Raw genomic sequence first — 16,698 nt, 5'->3', positions numbered from 1 at the left:
AATGTGATAGTTTCTGTTCCTTTTCTTTTTATAGGTCAGGAGCTGGGAGAGGTGAATGATTCTCAAGGTGGCTATGAGCCTTATGCTCTTTTATATTGCCAGGCAGCATCAGCGCTGGGATGCGACAAGCTGTTTCCCCATTTCCAGGCCGCTGGGGTGAGGCTGGGGCCATAGAGAGCCCAGTTCCTAGCTCACAGTCAGTGGGGTGGAGTGGGGGACCTTCTCTGATAGCCCACACTTCTGTCAGTGGGAAGATTTGGATTTGTTCTGAGGGGCAGAAGCAGACATTCCTTCCTATGTGGGGCTATTGTGCAAAGTTTGGGGGCAAAGCTGGGTGGAGAAATGTAGGTATTTAGAATAATGTCTGCCTTTTCAAATGAAAACTCTTTAAACATTTGTTTCATACCTATGTAGAACTGGGGCTAAGACTGTAGTTACAAGGGGGATATGAGGAAGGTGCTGATGGCAGTGCTCTGCCTCTCTGTCCCTTGGTTCCCAGGCAGCCCACTCAACACAACAGAAATCCACAATCCTTAGGAGTCACTCAAAAGCCCCCTCCTAGAAGTTATCATCTATACTATTAAAGCACGCCCTTTGAGAGCTACCTCGAGAACCCAGCAGGCCTCTCAACCAGCGGCGTGGTCTCCTGGGAAGAGTTTTGAAAAATACAAGGGCTCTTAGTCAGGTGCCCTCAACCCACATATCTGAAGGATTGCCATTAACTACCTCTCTGTGATGGCTGCTGAGGGCCTGGGGCAGTACAGGTGGTGGAGGAATGGACTGGAACCCGACTGTCCTTAGAGAGCCTGTGGCTCAGAAACATACTGGGTTGGCTTTGCACACAGCCTAGTCTTCTTCACCATTCTTCCCCTGCAGAGTGGTCATGGGGGTGGCGTCAGATGTGCAGGTTTTGTCCCACTCCTGCGTCCTCTGTTCCCTTTGGCTCCAACCCCACCCTTGTCCCCTTTCTGTTGTCAGGTGTCTATCAGCTGACCTTTGATAGCAGGTTGATGATCTTATTTTGCCCACAGCATTTCTTTGAGGCAATAAGTTGTTTTGGAGAACCAGGTGAGTGAAATTTCAGGCCATAACACTGTTGTGAAGATATTTGAGATTTAAGGCTGGTTTTCAACACCATTTAACTTCTACCAAGTTAACACATTCTCAGTTGTAAGAACATCTGCTGTAAAGCATTTTTCTGCCCATTTTATAGTTTGCCCTTCACAATGGTCTGTGAAGTAGGAAGGACATTATTCTTAATCCCATTTTACAGAGAAGGACACTAAGCTTCTGAGTGACAAAAGGACTTATCCTAGGGCAAACTACCAGTAACAGGCAGAACGAGGTTGACTACTGATATGGTTTGGCTCTGTGTCCCCACCCAGATCTTACCTTGAATTGTAATCCTCATCATCCCCACGTGTCAATGGCAGAACCAGGAGGAGGTAATTGGATCATGGGGGCAGTTTCCCTCTTGCTGATTTTGTGATAGTGAGTGAGTTCTCACAAGATCGGACGGTTTTATGTCTAGCATTTCCTCTGCTTGCACTCACTCTGTCCTGCTGCCCTGTGAAGAAGGTGCCTGCTTCTCCTTTGCCTTCCATCATGATTGTAAGTTTCCTGAGGCCTCGCTAGCAATGCGGAACTGAGTCAATTTAACCTCTTTCCTTTATAAATTACCCAGTCTCAGGTAGTTCCTCATAGCAGTGTGAGAACAAACTTATACAACTATATAGGTCTTTTGACGTCAGATGCAATGTTCTTTCCTCTGCTCCTCAGATAGTCTTAACATTTGCTCTTCTTGAATATTTTATGGATCTGTCCTAAATTTTACAGTACTAAAAGCTGTTAATTGAGTTTCTTTCATAGACAGAAGATAGGGTTGATTCAATTCAGTTTACATCAATTCTATATTGAGTCCAAACAGAGTTCTGGGCTAAATACTGGAAATAGAAATGGAAAGCCCAGGCTCTTCCCTTAAAGAGGTCACAGATGAGGGGAATTCTCTTCTCATCGGTGCCTTCCCAATCGCTTCTCAATCCTCTCCAGCCCTTTGCGAAGAAAATAAACCCTTTACTCTGCCAAGCTGGAGGTCTTTTCTCCTCAGAGTGTTTTTGTCTTGGAAGAGAAATAAATGGTTCTGCAAATCAGCTAGTGGGTTGCAGCCAGACTAACAGGAGAGACCTGTTTGGGGATGTTTCACTGGCTCTCCTTCTGGAAGAAGACCCTGTGATAAACAAGATCATGATGGAGAGCAGCATACCTCCTTTCGCACCAAGACGTGAACCTCAAATTGTCCTTCTTTGCTGTGAGCTCTGTGCAAGGTTCACCCTTGCAGGAAGGGACCTTATCAGAGTTTCTTGAGAGACTGAACTGCTCTGTCTGTCTGGCCGAGAGAAGTAGAGGTGAGGACCGTTGATGTCAGTCACATTCACATGCTGACCCAATCCCAGGTGATCTTCACAACTGACATACCATTACAAAGATCTACTGTGGTGACTACATTTGTTTAAAACAAAACTGGACCAAGTAGCCCAGCAGGCATGGCCAGGACAATTGGAAAGAAAAATCAGCATTGAAACATCTCTAAAAAAGCTAGAAGTGAACATCTGCCCCCACCCTCCCCTGCCCCTGGTCTCTTCCTTTCTGTGTACTGGATTTCTTATTTGGGAGGATGAATTTGGTAAAGGGGCTTAGCTGAGGGTGTTTTCCTCTGTCACAAGCTGAGACTACAGCTGGTTAGCCCTTTGCTTTCTCTAACATCATGGAACGCTCCCTTAGGCATGCGACTTAGATATTCACTTTCTCCTGGGGAGCTTGGGTGGTGATACTGGCCTTCCTTGCTTTGTTGACTGCAATCCTGGACCTGAATATCATTCTTAGGTAGAATTTTGGCACAAAATCTTCTCTTCCTTCTATCTTTAGTGCCTAATTACCCTGTATTTCTTCTTAAGAAACCTTTAGGACATATGAGATTGTGAAGTATTTGGGGATCTTAAACAATCAATACCATTTATTATTGTCCATCAGGTGAAGCAACAGAGCCAAAGGTCTAATTTACAAGTGACTTGTGGTTTGAAATCTAATTGATTCCTGGGGAGCCATGACAAATCGAACCATTGTAAGACAAACTCTCATTTTCTGTAAGTGTCATTTTATCAGTTCCACTTGGAATCTAATGTCATACCACAAAAATACCCAGAGTAATCCCAACAAAATGAAACTAAAATAAAACACAGATATAAACTTTTCAAACATTTATAAACTATATAAAGACAAATTCAATAGAAAAGCTATAACAATGTTCCATTTGGGCGATCCTTTTGTCTTTTTGGCTGAAATGAACCGGCCTGAAGCTTTTTGAAATGTTGCTTCCACGAAGCCTGGATTGAAGTTATCTCTTCTTTCTGTGATAAATCTCCCTATAACAGTGTCTCTCAACTGAGGGTGATTTTTTCCCCCCAGAGGACATTTGGCAATGTCGGGAGACATTTTTGGTTGTCACAACATGGTGGGAGGCAGGGGTCCTACTGGAATTTAGTGGGTAACAGCACAGGGCAGGTCCCTACAACAAAGAATTATCTGACCAAAATGTTAATAGTACTGCTATATTGAAACACTGCTTTGTAGCGTGGACATTTCAAACTGAGTTAACATTCAGGTCATTTCGTTGAAAGAAAAAACCAGATTTATGTGAATATGTCTCAAATTCTTTAAATGGTACTGGATGGGGGTTGGGGGAGGCTAGGAGGGCAGGCCATTCCACATTGACTTCTTTAATCATCTCTTGCTTTTCCAAGTCAATATGTCAACTGAGTTACCTTTAATTGCAACCCAGGTTGTTATTGGTGCCAATTGTTTCGGTGTAGCTTTGGTTGTAAATACAAACTTTGGTTATTATTTTGTGGTTTTTATTTAGTGGGGACGGGGGGGGGGATGTCATAAACAGCGAGTGGGCTCACAAATCAAGCCAGGTATTACCTGCATGCAGCCATAATATATGCATTCCTCATAGTTTTCATTGTTTATCTTGGATCTTTAAATTTCCTGTGCAGCTAGCATACTGAATTTTCATAATTGCTACTGCATTTCTTACAATGTACACGTATTTGCCAGAAACCTCTGAAGAGCTTATTGTTTGTCATGAAGAGCACAGCTGTGAATGAATGCCTAGCAGTGATCTCTGATGATAATGATTTTTATTTAAAGCATTAGAGGGTATCAGCATCTAAAGGTTGATCCATACCTTGCACTGGCCCCTGGTCCCTGCCCCTGGGGAAGATTCTACAGTAATCAGTTTTTTTTAGAAGGTCCTGTCAACTTTTTGGATTCAAGAGGCTCCTTAATTGCCACTTTTTTTTTAAGTGTTAGAAGTGTTTGAAATGTGTCTGAGTTTTAAAAAAATATTGTCAATGTTGAAATGACAACCCTCATCCTAATTAACTGAGTTTTTTCACTGTATATCTCTTTCCATTTTCTCATGAACACATAAACATAAGTTTGGAAAGTTTACTTTAATCTATTTTAAAAACTTTGAAGCAAGGAGCCTTGCGTATGTGTGAAATATCTGAATTAGAGAGTAGGGAGTTTGGTAAAAACTGGTGGAAAAGGAAAGAGTCAAAAAGAGAATGTCTGGCCCACTGACCATGGATTGCTGAACCTCTTTCTAGAGAATGACTTCCCCACCAGCAGGAACGTCCCTGGGAAAGGAACCATACCTGGTTTGTTTACTGCCTTGCAGCTGTGTGATGGTTGGTTTTATGTGTCAACTTGACTGCACCACAGGGTGCCTCGATTAAACATTATTTCTGGGTGTGTCTGCAAAAGTGTTTTTGGATGAGGCTGGCATTTGAATTGGGGTACAGAGTAAAGTAGATTGCTCTCCCTAATGTGAGTGGGCATCATCCAATCCGTTGAGGACTTGAATAGAACAAAAAGGCTGAAGATGGAGGAATTTGCCTTTTGTTTTCTTTCTGTCCACCTATTAAGCTGAAACATTTTTCTTCTTTAATGATTTGAGTGGGATTTACAACAGTGGCTTTTCTAATTCTCAGGCCTTTGGAATTGAACTGAATTACATGACCAGGTTTCTTGAGTCTGTGGCTTGCAGACTCAGATTGTGGGACTTCTTGGTGTCCATAATCACATAAGCCATTTCCTCAAAATAAATCTCTCTCTCTCTCTCTTTGTCTCTCTCTCTCTCTCTAACACACACACACAGACACACACACACATTCTGTAAATCTCCTGTTGGTTCTGTTTCTCTGGAGAATCCTTACTAATACAAACTGGTATTAAAGTTTCAATAAAAGAATTTTTTTAACTGGGAAAAAAGAGAGAGAGAGACAGAGAGAGACCAAATCTCTTCCGGGAGGAGCAGGGGGTGTGCAGGCCTTTCATCTTTTTGTATATCCAGCATCAGTATCGGATCTGGTATACAGTAGGTACTTTTTGAATGTAGGTGATGAGATGAGTGAAGAGGAACAAGAGACTCATTTATGTGTAGCTTTACAAGTCCAACGCATACCCTTTTTATAATTCTTTGAAAGCCCAGGCAATGGGAATATTGTATAAGTCACATGAGTGGAAAGATACAGGCCCAAAGGGCCCTAATTTGTGGTGATGTCTTATTGCTGACTGGCAAAGGGGCCACTGCTAAAGCACACGTCCCCAGGGACACTGGGGGTATTACAGGCAAGAAGATGCTACTGGGTAATTGCACTGATTACTAATGTTCCCAACATTTCTCTTGCTTAATAATCCACTTTTAATATTACCCCCTGGCAGTTCTTCGTTCCCATAACACAACAATAATTAAATCTGTGTTCAGATGGTTGTAAATGTACCCAGAGGTCTTAAGCAATGGGTGAATTATACTCATTTAAGTTAGAACATAATTCAGCAACCTCAGGAATAAATACTAATTACTAAAGTTCCTTTAAGTTTCACTATATAGCATTAGTTTCCATTTTCATTTTCCAGACAACAAAGTACAGGACAAGATTCAAGTGACAGGTTTTTATCTCAATATTACAGCAGTCACTCCTCTAGTCCCATAATCCTGAGCTATAGGTTTCCAGAGTGGCTTATTTAAAACAGGACCAGGAAATGTGACTGTTTTTAAAGGGCCACCATGGTCTGACATTCCAGAAATTGTGTTTTTTTGTTTGTTTGTTTTGTTTTGTTTTGTTTTTAGGAAATGAGGATTAAAAGAGGAAACGTGGCACAGGGCAAAGGCTAAGAAAGGTGCCTTGCCTGCTGTGTTTGTGAGAGGCCTTCTATGATAGATGGCCGTGTGGCTGGAGTTTTGTCCCTGTTTGACACATGGCCCCAGGGGTGTGAAGAAGCCTGCTGGTGTCTAAAAAAGACTAGGAAGAATGAGCCTTTTAAAAAATTTATTTCCAGGGTTGGGATTCTGTTCCTTCTTTAAAGTACCCATGATTTCTCCCTTTTAACATGCAAGGTGGAGAAAGGTCTCTCCTTTGTGGTCTGGGGTCTTCACAATGCCCGGTCTCTTCCTGGCTCTGTTATTGAACTCCAAGCAAACATGAGTACTAAACCACTCCTGGCCACGTTCCAGCAGGCTATGCTGTTTCATGCCTCCGACCCTGGTTCATGTGGCTTCCACCTCTTTTTTTTCTCCCTTGGATAGTTTCTGTTGTCATACGACCTCCCCTGGACAGGCTCCTAAAATCCCCCTGCCCACTCCAGCATGGGAGAGCAAGTCTAGGTTTGCGGTGCTTACCCGACGCCATTACTCAGTTATCTCTGCACTTCCTGACTGCCTGTGCGCCTGGAACTGACTGGAAGAAGTTCCCCTCACCACTCTCTTTTTCGGGCTGTTCCCTGACTGGGGTCTTACTTAATGTAACCCAGAGGTGAGAGTTGATCTTACATTAGCACTGGGTCCAGGGACAGAAAGGGAAAAGGTTTTTCCAAGTGACCAAGGCTGAGAGGCAGTGGCTAATGGTGCATTAGCTGCAGCTGCTCCCAGGCAGAGCAACAGGACCTGGCAGCGGAGGAGCTGACTGAGTGGAGGGCAGGCTGGCTCAGCATGCCAGACCTGTCAAATGTTCTCCGGCAGTACCCATAGATGGCACTAGAGCCTTGGGGATCAGACCACCCCTGGGCACTTCAGGGTTGAGGGAGCCAGGAGAGGAGGCTGGAAGGAGGTGGGCAGTGAGTCACCGTCTCTGTGGCTGATCAAGGACTCAAAACTATACAAAAGGCCCATCTGGTAATACTAGGGCAGCAGACACCATCACCCATTGGTGACCTTTTCTGATGGTAAAAGCAAAGGGTGAGATGAAATTGGTATTTTTACCTGAAAAGGCTGTTAAAGGTTAAAATGACAAACTAACATTCAGAGGGTTTGGAGGATTTGGTGTTTATGATTTCCCAAAGTGGGTGGAAGGTAGGGAAGAAAGAAAGGAAGGGAGAGAGAAAGATGCAAAGAGAGAGAGAAAGATGCAAAGAGAGGAGAGAAAGACTCAAAGAGAGGAGAGAAGCAGGAGAGTAGAAGAGAGGAGAGAAGAAGGAGGGAAGAATGAGGAAGGGGTCAAGACATTCAGGATATAATGAGAGAACAGAAACAGGGCGGACAAGGGGTGTAGATGGGGGAGCAGGGCCATGGGGGAGAACAGTCCACCCAAAGGGTGATGTGGAGAAGACATGTTGGCAGAAGTGGGCCAGAAACATTAAGGAAAGGAAGCCCAGAGAAAAGAAGGCAGGCCCATCCTTAAGACAGGCATGCCCCCCAATGCCCCTAGGACTCAGAAGACACACGTCATTCTTTCAGGATCTTTTATTAACGTATAGAAAATGTGTTTAAAAAAGGAACTATACAGAGGCTAAAAGCAACCAGGACTAAAAATACTAGTTAACAATGGTTAACAAGCAGAGATTCCAGTCTTTGAGCTACAGTGCCATGAAAGGATCAGGGAAGCTGGTTTTCTCCTCTCCCTTTCTCCGTATGTTTTTATTTTTATTTTAGCTCATTAAAGTGTGCATTGTCTGAGGAGTATGTACTCCATTTTCTTCTTCTTTTTCTTCCCTCCAGTCTTTCTTTTAAGTAAGCACTTTTTCAAGCTCATTGTAGCTACAAAGTCAGTAAACTGGTCTTTGTTATTTTTACCTGAAAAGGCCGTTAAAGGTTAAAATGACAAACTCAAATTCAGAGGGATTGGAGGATTTGGTGTTTATGATTTCTCAGAACAACAGTCTAGAGACCACCAGCATGGGTTTCAGCTGCTCGGAGCCCCAGGTAATGACCCCCTCAGTGTCACAGTGACTTGCTTAGGGTACCTGGGCATCCCCATGGGCCTGGGGAGTATTCAAGGTTGGAATAATTAGATGTGTGTGCTTGTGCATGTGCATCTGTGTATGTATGCATGCATGTGTGTGTGTGTGTGTGTGTGTGAATGATTGGAAGGAGGAGCCTGTGTGTTAACCAGAATAGATTCACATAGATTCTAAACCTTGAATCTGTGGGACCATGGTGTGAGTCTAGGCCTCCGCAGCTGGTAAAGGAGCACTTAGTTGGCTGACATTTTTGCAGGAATCATAGTGTCCGTTGCATCTAATGCACCATTGTCACTGCTGCCCAAGCAGCCCCCACACTGGAAGGGAACCAGTGTTCTGGGGTTGTTTCTTGGGGAGATCTATTCCTTTATATATAAACATCATTCAGTTAAAGGGAAGGGGTTTATGTCTGGAGTTTTGGCCTGGCAGCTAAAAATACCAGGTTGCCAGGTACTGATTTCCTTCTAAATTCCCCAAAGTAGCAAAGAAAGATGAGATTGTAGCCTACTGTCCTCTGATGCCTTCCCACCCACTGGGGATGTGGGGCAGGTAAGGAGTGGGGAAAAGAAACCAGGGGGATAAGTAAAATGAATGTATCTCCTGCCTTCTAGCTTCATTCCCCAAATATTTCCACTGTCGTACTCCTGCAGGGAACTGTGAAGGTGTTTGTATCCCTGGAAGTCTGGAAGGAGTGGCCTAAATCAGTCTTCAACCTGCTGGTTTTAACCTACAAATTTATAGGATGCCTGCATTTGTACTATCCATACTGGTTTGAATACACTAATAATATAACCCTTTCTTCCCAAATTCTGGAGTGAAATTGATGCTCTGGGAACATGTACCATGTTTATTCTGTGGCTTCTCCTTCCTCAATCCTGGCTACACTGCCTGCTCCAGCCTGAAAAAAAATGACTTTGGAATATCCACTCTTCTAATGTTGGGATGTTCCCAAAAGAGTGGGGTGGGGGTATTGGGTTTATATTCTGGTTCTTATCTTCCCTCTCTCATTCTGTTGGGGACCCTCTCCCTCACCTATCAAATTTAAAAAGAAAGAAAAGGAAAGAGATGTCAGGATGTTTCTTATTCCCCATGATGATGAGACTGAGGGTACCCTGGAGTATATGGCAAAAATAATGCAAGGATTTCCTTTTCTTAAAAGTCAGAGGAAGTGGCATCAAAGACCCTTTGTAAGAATATTAGTAAAATCCAAGATGGTGGTCACTTGGCTAAATAAATATAAGGGGAGCAGCCTCATGAAGTGGAAAAATCAAGGGCTTCAAAATTAGACAAAGGTTCAGATTATGGCTCTATTTAGTAGCTGTGTGACTTTGAGCATGTTACTTAACTTTCCTGGCCCTCCATTCCCTCTTCTATAAAATGGTAAAAACTGACTTAAAGTTTATGGTGAGGATTTAGTAAAGTAATATATGTAAAGCCCTTTGCACAGTATCTGGTAAATAGTAGGTATGCAATAAATGCTATTTATCTTAGTCTTCATTGGGGGAGAATCAAATTAAAAAGCCTATACCAGACCTGAACTCAGCTCTGTTACTAATTGCCTGTGTGAATGTGAGCAAATTGCCTAAACTTTCTTGCCCTTGGTTTCCTTGAGAGGAAATAAAATGAGAGGATCAGATTAGATGATCTTGAGTCCTATCCAGCTCTGAAAGTGTATTTCCAACATTTGCCTGTTGGAGGCAGTGTTGAGCATATTAGTGCTCAATGTCAGGATATTAAAGAGCAACACAGGGGCTCCCTGGGGGCTGCTAAACCAGTGATGGGAAGAAAATAATAGTCCATGCATTCTTGTCCATGCGTTCACTTACTGACAATGCATCTGGACTGAAACTCTTTCTTGTGACCTAGATGTTCTAGACCTCTTGGGTGTATGGCTTGCTTCTCAGGGAAGACGTTTGCACCACCTGACCTGAATCCATGGTGCCAATGAGTGAGTGCCAGTACCCAGGAGAGCTGGCCTCATGAGAATAATAGAGTACAATGTTTCTGAATTGGAACGTTAGCATTAGCCCGGCTTCATGGCCCAGACAATAAGGAGCTGTTTTATGAAGTTATCAGAGGGGGCCAAGTGTGTCTGAGGAACAAGAGCTGTGTTATTTGGATGCACTGCAAGATCCTTATTAAGCTTGAGGAAGCAGGGAGGATTTCCCGTTTGGAGAAAATGCAACACTGTCCAAAGACCGTGAGGTTTGCCAAGGACATTTGGACAATGAAGTGCTGCAGGTGCAATGAAGTCATGTTTCAGGCAAAGGTTGACCTTAAAAAATTAAACAGAATGCTGGAGATGACAAATCAGGCTTGTGACTACTGGTGATGCAAAAGTGAGATCCAGGCAGAACTGGTTGAGCCAGCAAAAAAAGCCCTTCTGCTTCTGGTTTTCTGTGCAGTGACAGGCCTCAGTGCCTTGGTTTCTCCTCAAGTTAAGTGAGTGAGTGGCAGAAGCTCTGGTGGGAGGTTGGAAGCCAGAATGTGAGAAGTCAATGCTGCTTCCTCTCCCATGGCTGCGCCTGCCTGGTCTCTGCATTTTAGTGTGGTGCCATCTGTAGAAGACTTGTTTTGAATCTCCAGTGATCCATCAGCTTCTTCTTAATTTTATATTTTTCTTCTTCCCACCTGTTTCTCAAAGCTTGACGAATGTAGAACTGGCATAAACAAATCCAGAGTGGATACAATTAGAAAGAACCAGAGACATTTTTTCAAACTGGACCTGAGTCTACACCAATACATCATCTTAAAGCATATAGGAGTTACTTTCCCTGCTTGTTTTTGAAAGTTTTCATTTCATCTGTGAGTTCTCATCTGGACTGGTAGTGTCCAAATGCTCCAGTATTGTTGAAGAAAGCTTTATCACATATGTGTAGGATTGGGTTATGGAAGAAGCAAAGGTTTGAGGAGGCATTCAGCTAAACATCTTCAGGACTGTGATCAAAGGACTCTGATACAACCAGAGAGAGGCTACAGGCACAAACCCAGAGGCCAGCCTATAACTCAGCTTTCTTTAGAGGATAGACCTTCTCTGTCATGGTAACCTGGGTGAAAGCAGACCATCGGTGAAGTGAGGCAGAGCTGAGTATGCAGCTCCTGGCATCTGGGTGGGAGGCAGACTCCCAGACTTCATACATCTGCCCCACTCCTCTGAGGTCCTGAGACTCCTCCTGCAGCCGTGGCAAGTTTGAAGCAAGTGAAAACAAATTATCCCAACTTCTTTGGGATTATTGAAACTGAACTGAATTTGGAATCTTTCAGAGGTTTCCTAATAAAAATTTAAGAGTGGACAGTGAGATGCAAGTAAGGTGGAAAGTGTCCCCCAACCCCACGCCCTACCTCCTTGGAAGAAAAGACATAGAACTAAGAAATTAGATTAAATAGCATTCTGGTGATAGAAAGCAAGCAGTAGAAAACCATATATCCTGGGAATGTGGCCCCGCCTTTCCTGAAATTCTGGGTGGAGGTTACGAAAAAGAAAAAGAAAAAATGTTGTCATGTCCCAAGAGTATTTGCAAATCCAGGTCACCAGCTCGTCTATTTCAACACCCATAGCTTGGTGTATCCAGTGTTCTTGCACATTCCATCTTTTCTCCAGAGGAAAGGACAAAGAGGAACTCACAAACTCTTTCCCAACTGATGCTTTTACAAGAACTCTTTGAAAAGATTCCACAATGACCTTTTGTCCCTTAATCTACAGCTCTGCTCTGGGACTGGATTTGAAAAGTAAAAATGTGATTAGGATTGTTTGGTTTGGCACCGAGCTCATTGGCAACCATGGTTCTTTAGGTCTGGCTTTGAAATATCAGGGTGCTGGTTGGTTCTCAGGTGGAAGGAAGTGGGGCGTTAGGAGTCTTACCACTTGATGAGTAGTAGAGGGGTAAGTCGGTAGGTGAGGGACAGGTGGATTCAAACATTTGTAGATGTTTACTTGGCATTTCCTTGCTGCCATATGCTGTTGTTGTTCTTTTACAAATCAATCCCCCATACAAATCAGCTTGCCACTTTTCCTGGGTCCTGGTTCTGCTTTCCTGAAAAACTGGAGACCTTTCTCAACTCCACTGACGTTTCACACAGGGTTTCAGGAGGTGACTGCCACCTTGTGGCCACACTTAGTAAGTCCCCGTCCACCAGTTCACTCTGGTCTCAAGGTCAGCAGTTTTCCATAGACTTGTCGTTCTTGCCACCTCTTCTACACCTGACCCCTTCACCTTGTAGAAATAACCCTGGTGAATGTGTGTTTGATATGTTGGAAACTATCTTTTTATGGTGGAGAAATGCATAAAAGGGAAACTGCCTGGACCTTGGGTCTAGACAGTGAATCTGTTGCAGTCATTGGTGGTGGTTTTGGTTTTGGGTTTAAGTACGTATCCTGATGTGTCTGCAGTCAAACAGCCTCTGAGAAGGGTCTACCTCGATTCCTTCTGAGTCCCTTGAGGGAAACTGGTGTGCATAGGGTGGGTGCTTTGTGAGTATTGCTTACTGGATTTACCTTTGGGAAAAGCAGTTGTGCTTGGAGGAGCAGGATAAGCAGGAATCAGTAAGGAAAGTTAAGAGCATTGAGTCAAGTTGACCATAGACCTTGGGAAGAGAGTGGGGCACAGTGTCTTTTAAACATGGTGAAAACTCATGAGAAAATCACTCTACTTAATAAAAGGAATCTATAAATCCTTTTATAGAGGGTTGAATAAGCTGATCTTTGAAGTCTCTTTCTTGCTGCAAAATAAAGCTATGCAATGCCGCTGGTACTATTTGTAAAAATGTTCCATAATGTAGAATGGTTTCAATAAAAGGAAGATTTTGGTTTCCACTGATGTTTCTTGACTTTCACCTGAATTGACAACACATAATCTTTTTCCATTTCAACTTCCTTGATGAAGTGGGCTGTGCTGTCACCACCCAGGTACCTGGGCTCTGTTTTTATGGACAAAAAGAGTTCAGCCTCTTACTCGGCATGATCTTTTCTGCAATATTTGTGTGTGTGTGTGTGTGTGTGTGTGTGTTTGTATGTTTTACTTATGACTCTTGAATCAATCTCTCTCTTTTCTTTCTCTCCCTTCCTTTTCTTTCCCTCCCTGCCTTCCTGCCTTCCTGCCTTCCTTTCTTCCTTCCTCATGAAACAGGGATTCTAGTGAATTTTCATTACCTAATTGTGCTCTCTCACCATGCCAATTTCTACTCAGGTTTTCAGATCACAGATTAGCATCATTGACTGTCAAAACTGAAAGGGAAATTAGAATTCATTCTAGTCTTATCTGTCATCTGACAGATGAAGAAGCTGCGGCCCAGAGAGGTGAAACAACCCAGCTGATGTCATGTGGCTAAGATGACAGCTGTTGGCCTGTACCTTGGCCCTCAAGTTTCCCATTCAATGTGCTTCCTACTATTCATCGTTGCCCTATCTCTAGGTAAGTCTTATGTAATTTACATGTTTGTTGAAAGGATCTGTTTCTGTTTTTTCCTCCTCCCAGTTTGTTGAAGCCCATGGTGAACTGAGAAATGGAAGTGGCGCCTAGGGTTTTCAGGGTATGCCTGTCACATCCACACCACAGCAGTGGACAAAGCCTAGGAGCCTGTGGCAAGGAAAGTGCCTCCAGTCAACGGCGGCTGACCACATCCCCATGAGGTCCGAGGCATGATGGTCGGCCCAAGGGACTGCTCATCCTGGCTCTCAAAACTTGGTAAGAGTGAGAATGTTTCCATTAGAAAATTGCCAACACTCAGGCTCATCCAGTAACTGGTTGGCAAAGGTACACACTGCCCTGGTCAGACAAACATAGGCACTACAGAAAATGGTGCTGGGCCCTGAGAAATGGGAGAGGAAAGGGAGAAGACAGCTCAGGAAACTGGGCATGGATTTGGGCAGATGTTGCAGGGATGGTTGCTGATATTTGATTTGGAGGAGAAATTGAAAGGTCATGGCTTCTAGAGCCTCTAGCTGTCTTGGGCTTAAGAATCAAATCGTGCTAGTGAAGACAGCGCATCTCATAAAATGGGAAGTAGGCCCACAGTTATCACCTATTCACCTTTGAATTTCTGGATGTAATTTCCTTTGGCTGTTGTCATTTTCCCTTCCCAAGGCAGAATAATAAAAGAAGATGGAAAGGCTTCTCATGATCTCAACTTATTAAGGAGGTCTTTCCTGTTTCCTACAGGACCAAAAAAGAAAAAAAAAAATTCAACCTCTTTCCAGGATTATCAGTCAGGGGATAGCTCTCTGGGCATATACCTTCTTCTTCTGACTCTTATTAAACCACCTACACTAAGGATGGCTTGGGTGAAGACAGATATGAGGCCTTCGGTTTGCAATTCATGAAAAAAAATCTGTGACAAATAGGACCAGAAATGGAGAAAACAGGGCTAGGGAATATCTGTGTTTCCCATGGAAACTATAATCTCTAAGGCAGTGCCCTGATTTTGACTTCTTCAGTCCTTTCCTCAATGCCTGATCCAAAAGTGCTAAAAACTACAACCATCTCCCCCTCCTACCTTTGCAGAAAGTGACTGTCTGTCTGACCTGAGGGTGGGGGCAGTGGCTGATGACTCACAGGCACATTGCCACTGTGCCACCCAGGGCCAGGAGCAGGCAATGCCTTGGGAACCAGATTCCAAAATTCTGGTTGGGTTTGTGAGGCTCTGGGGTCTAAGATAGGATGGAATTAGGCAAAAGGTTCCGTCAGGGCCAGAAAAGGGCCACTGTTCTTGAAAGGTAACAGGACATGTGGCTGGTATAGTAGGAGTGTCAGAAGATGAGAATCTTTGGCCCATTATAAAGGACTTGGGGCCAGGTGCAGTGGCTGTAGCTTGTAATCCCAGCATTTTGGGAGGCAGAGGTGGGAGGATTGTTCGAGGCCAGGAGTTTGTGACCAGCCTGGGCAACATAGCGAGACCCCATCCCTACAAAAAATAAAAGAAAAATCAGCCAGGTATGGTGGTTCATGCCTGTAGTCCCAGCTACTCAAGAGGCTGAGGTGAGAGGATCATTTAAGCTCAGGAAGTTGAGGCTGTAGTGAGCTGAGATTGCACCACTGCACTCCAGCCTGAGCAAGAGTGAGATACTGTTAAGAGAGAAAGAAGAAGGGAGGGAGGGAGGGAAGGAAGGAAGGAAGGAAGGAAGGAAGGAAGGAAGGAAGGAAGGAAGAAAGGAAGAAAGGGAAAAGAACCTGGGTTGCTGGGATGGGGTACAGTTGATCTGTTTCCTCTTAAGGGGAATTGTTGGCAAACCTCTCTTGCTGAGGCTCTTTCTTGTGGGCCAATGTGAGAACGTGGCCATGTCAGGCTGTGACAAAATCACAAATACCTGGAAGGTGGAGGACATCTCGGAAGAAGGATAGAAAAAGGTATGTGCCTGTCACCATAACAATCTGCACTTTGAATTGGCCCTTTAAGAAAACTTCCTACATCTCCTCCTTGGTGGGAAAGGAGGTGAAGGTTGAGGAGGACTGGGTAGGAGGGAGAATGGAGACTGAGGGTCAGGCTCCAGGGCAGCAGAAACCAAGAGCAGATGGTAGCCAACGGATTCCTGCCACAGCCCTGCTTCCTTCACATACTCTTAATATGTGGCAAAACACATTGCTATTACCCTCCCCCCTTGTTTCATATTATAAAATACAAACAAATGACAGAGAAGATTGGTTGGCTCGCAGCCACCCACTGCTCAGAACTGTAAGGACTGCCGTTTTCTTCCTGCCATGAGACGGTGACTGTAGGGGCGCATCTTCATTTCCACAAAGGGGATGGAGAACTCATGTCCTTTCCAATGGTACCAGTTGATGCCCTGGGTGTGAGAAAGAAAAGCATGTTAGGTCATCCCCCACCATGGAACACCCCACTTCATAAAAAGGATAATTATGGAAACAGGGAATCCACAATGTGGGGTTAGCTATTTTCAGCTAACATGAAGCTTCGAGGCCGAGTTCCCAATAAAGTGAAAGGGGCAGAGTCTCTTTCCAGCTTTCTCCTTAAATGTGCTGCTGGCGTGGGTCTTTCCAGGGAGCATGTTGCAGGTCATTCCTTATTGCCAGCTTTGTTTTTGGCTTCCAGGAGTGGCATGCACCAGTAGATGGTTGTGAAATCCCAACAGGGTGGAAGCATTTGGAAGAGAATAACTGTGTTTGACTGCTCACTCCTAATGGGAGACTTAGGCGGTTTCTACCTAGGGTGACAAACCCTTTTGGTTTGCCCAGAACTGAGGGGTTTCCCTGATGTGGGCTGTTTCAGTGTTAACACTTAGAAAGTCTAGTTGGTCCTGCTGGTCTCCCTGTCACCCAGCCCAGTCTATAAATTTGTGGTCTCTGATAGGGAAAGATTGTCCAGTTCAGACTGGTATTTTCAATCTCTATCTTCCTGGGACTGTTTTTAGGGTAAAGTTGAGCCTGTGAAGCTGTCCTCAGA

At 44.1% G+C, this 16,698-nt stretch overlaps 2 protein-coding genes and 1 long non-coding RNA gene across 24 annotated transcripts in view; 1 reads left to right on the top strand and 2 right to left on the bottom strand.

Moving 5' to 3' along the window:
- Positions 1–16,698, bottom strand: part of MRPS14 (mitochondrial ribosomal protein S14) — an 868,813-nt gene that overhangs the window by 285,299 nt on the left and 566,816 nt on the right. The gene's annotated exons all lie outside the window — the stretch shown is intronic.
- Positions 1–16,698, top strand: part of LOC126941210 (uncharacterized) — a 105,506-nt gene that overhangs the window by 23,647 nt on the left and 65,161 nt on the right. For 8 of the 9 annotated variants that reach the window (XR_007721145.1, XR_007721154.1, XR_007721152.1 and 5 more), the window contains exon 2: positions 13,776–13,985. This is a non-coding gene — a long non-coding RNA (uncharacterized LOC126941210). Of the gene's footprint in view, positions 1–13,775; positions 15,645–16,698 lie in introns of all 9 variants that reach the window. The other variant, XR_007721147.1, reaches the window with a different exon arrangement.
- Positions 7,790–16,698, bottom strand: part of TNR (tenascin R) — a 427,004-nt gene continuing 418,095 nt past the window's right edge. For all 3 annotated transcript variants that reach the window (XM_050766969.1, XM_050766977.1, XM_050766987.1), the window contains one exon: positions 7,790–16,081. In XM_050766969.1, the coding sequence (XP_050622926.1) occupies positions 15,962–16,081 (120 nt within the window). In that variant the 3' untranslated portion in view covers positions 7,790–15,961. The remainder of the gene's footprint in view (positions 16,082–16,698) is intronic.

Source organism: Macaca thibetana, chromosome 1 (assembly GCF_024542745.1).
Source record: "Macaca thibetana thibetana isolate TM-01 chromosome 1, ASM2454274v1, whole genome shotgun sequence".
Taxonomy (NCBI): Eukaryota; Metazoa; Chordata; class Mammalia; order Primates; family Cercopithecidae; genus Macaca; species Macaca thibetana.
Note: the sequence above shows the minus strand (reverse complement) of the source record. Positions and strands in the feature narration are given on the sequence as shown.